Source organism: Panthera leo, chromosome D3 (assembly GCF_018350215.1).
Source record: "Panthera leo isolate Ple1 chromosome D3, P.leo_Ple1_pat1.1, whole genome shotgun sequence".
NCBI lineage: Eukaryota > Metazoa > Chordata > Mammalia > Carnivora > Felidae > Panthera > Panthera leo.
In genome coordinates, this window is record NC_056690.1 from 37200301 (window position 1) to 37202256 (window position 1956).

General features: G+C 58.5%; 1 protein-coding gene across 1 annotated transcript; it reads right to left on the bottom strand.

Moving 5' to 3' along the window:
* Positions 1-583: 583 nt before the first annotated feature.
* On the bottom strand, positions 584-1489 carry LRRC30 (leucine rich repeat containing 30). The gene has a single exon (XM_042911365.1). The coding sequence runs from the start codon at positions 1487-1489 to the stop codon at positions 584-586; it is 906 nt and encodes a 301-aa protein (XP_042767299.1).
* Positions 1490-1956: the final 467 nt, after the last annotated feature.

A 1956-nucleotide genomic window follows, 5' to 3' on the forward strand; every position in this document is an offset into this window, starting at 1 on the left:
ATTGTTACTCTACAATCATTTTAGAGACACATTTCTTATGCTGTTTCCCCCTAGAAGGCGCGGGGAAAGCTGTGCCCGACCCCGTCATTGCCAGGAGAGCGGGGCTCCAGCTGCCTCTTTGGTCCCCCGTAACGCTTGATCAAGGCCGACGCACGAGTGTGCCTTGCTGCTGTTCCCTGGCTGCAGGGCGCCAGTTCAAGGGTTGAAACCAAATGGTGTCAACGTCTCATGCCACACTTGGCCCACAGCACATACTTAGCAAATATCTGTCTTCTGAATTCCGTTGAATCAGACCTGCCGTCTACTATTCCAAGGACTGAGTGCCACTGCTCCTCGGGAGAATCAGAGTGGTTTCTCCTTGGAGAAAACCAAAGGCCTGTTTCCACTTAGGTTCAGGATGGGATGAACACGCCATCATGGGGCTCCTTAGGTACATGCACAGGGCAAAGCACACACCTCCGTAGAACGGCCGTGCAATGCCATTCGACCAACGTGAGCAGTAAGAGGAGAAAGCTGAGACCGGAGAAGTACCCAGCTGACAGGTGTCCGCGCGCTGACAGCCGGCTGTGCCTCCGGGGCCCAGTCAGCTGTGCTTTTTGTCCTTCAGGTAACTGAAGAGCATCTCCAGGCCCCCCTCCACCAGCTCCGGCAGAGGCTTGGATAGCGGGTTGTGCGAGATGTGGAGCCCTTTGTCCATGGGATTCCAGGCAATCCGCCCCAGCCTCCACAGCAGGTAGAGCTCGTCCGGGAGGGTCTGGATGTCATTGTTGTTCAGGTTCAGCAGCTCCAGGCTGGTGAGCAGGCAGAGCGAGCGCGGGAAGGCGTGGATGTTGTTGCTCTCCGCGATGAAGATCTGCAGGCCCACCAGGCACTGGATGCTCTCGGCGATGTTTTCCAGGCGATTGGAGCCCACGTGCAGGAAATCCAGCTCCTTCAGCGCAAACACGCAGAGGGGGATGTGAGCAAAATAGTTGTTGCTGAGGTTCAGCTTCCTCAGCCTGGAGAGGTCGGCGAAGCTGGCGGGGAGCTGGGAGAGGCAGTTGTGCGACAGGCTCAGGACCTCCAGGCTCCTGCAGGCGCTCAGCTCGGCCGGCAGCTCGGTCAGGCAGTTCATGTTCACGAACAGGACCTTCAGGCTCTTGAGGAGGCCGATTTCTCGAGGCAGGCTCCGCAGGCGGTTCCCGCATAAGTTCAGGACCACCAGGCGACTCAGCTTCCCCACCTCGGGCGGGAGAGCCCTGAGCTGGTTGTGAGACAGATTGAGTTTCTGGACCTCAGACAAGCCCCACAGAAAGTCGGGGATGTCTGTCATTCCCTTGGTGACCAGGCTGAAGCTGACGTGGCGCATGCCCCGCTTCAGCAGAGACCGGGGGTCCTTCCCCGAGAGGAGGGTGTCGTCCCACGGGGAGAATTGCTGCCTCCCGCGTGGGAACACCATTCTCCTGGGGCCCTTGTCCTTGCAGCGAGCACTTGACGGCTTGGCCCCCATCTCCTTCCTTTTTGCCCCCTGGCCTCTGATGCCTCAAGGCTGGGATTGTGTCCCTCAGCTGCCAAAAGCCGAGCTGTCTCAGGCAGGGAGCCCACAGAGGGGTCTCGGTGGGGCCTCGCAGATGCCCGAGACGCCCCGCCGTGGCCTGTCCCCGAGGGTGGGTTTAGGTGGCTTCTCTCTGAGCACCCGGGCTGTAATGATATACTTGTCCCTGAGACTGCGGAACTGAACCGCTCGATTCCCTCTGAATGCCACAAGGCAGCTGTCACTGTCATTCGGCCCGAGTTTTATTGGCCTGGTGTGTGCAAAGAGGTCACAGGGAGGCTGCATCTAACTTCTCCCTCACAGCTTTTCTTGGGTATCAAAGCTCAGCCGGCGATAAAGCAGCCCATCCCCAAAAAGAAGCAAAGTGGAAAAATAAAGCAGGCCGTGCAAGTGCCAGACTGTGTGCATGGCCTCAGGAACCC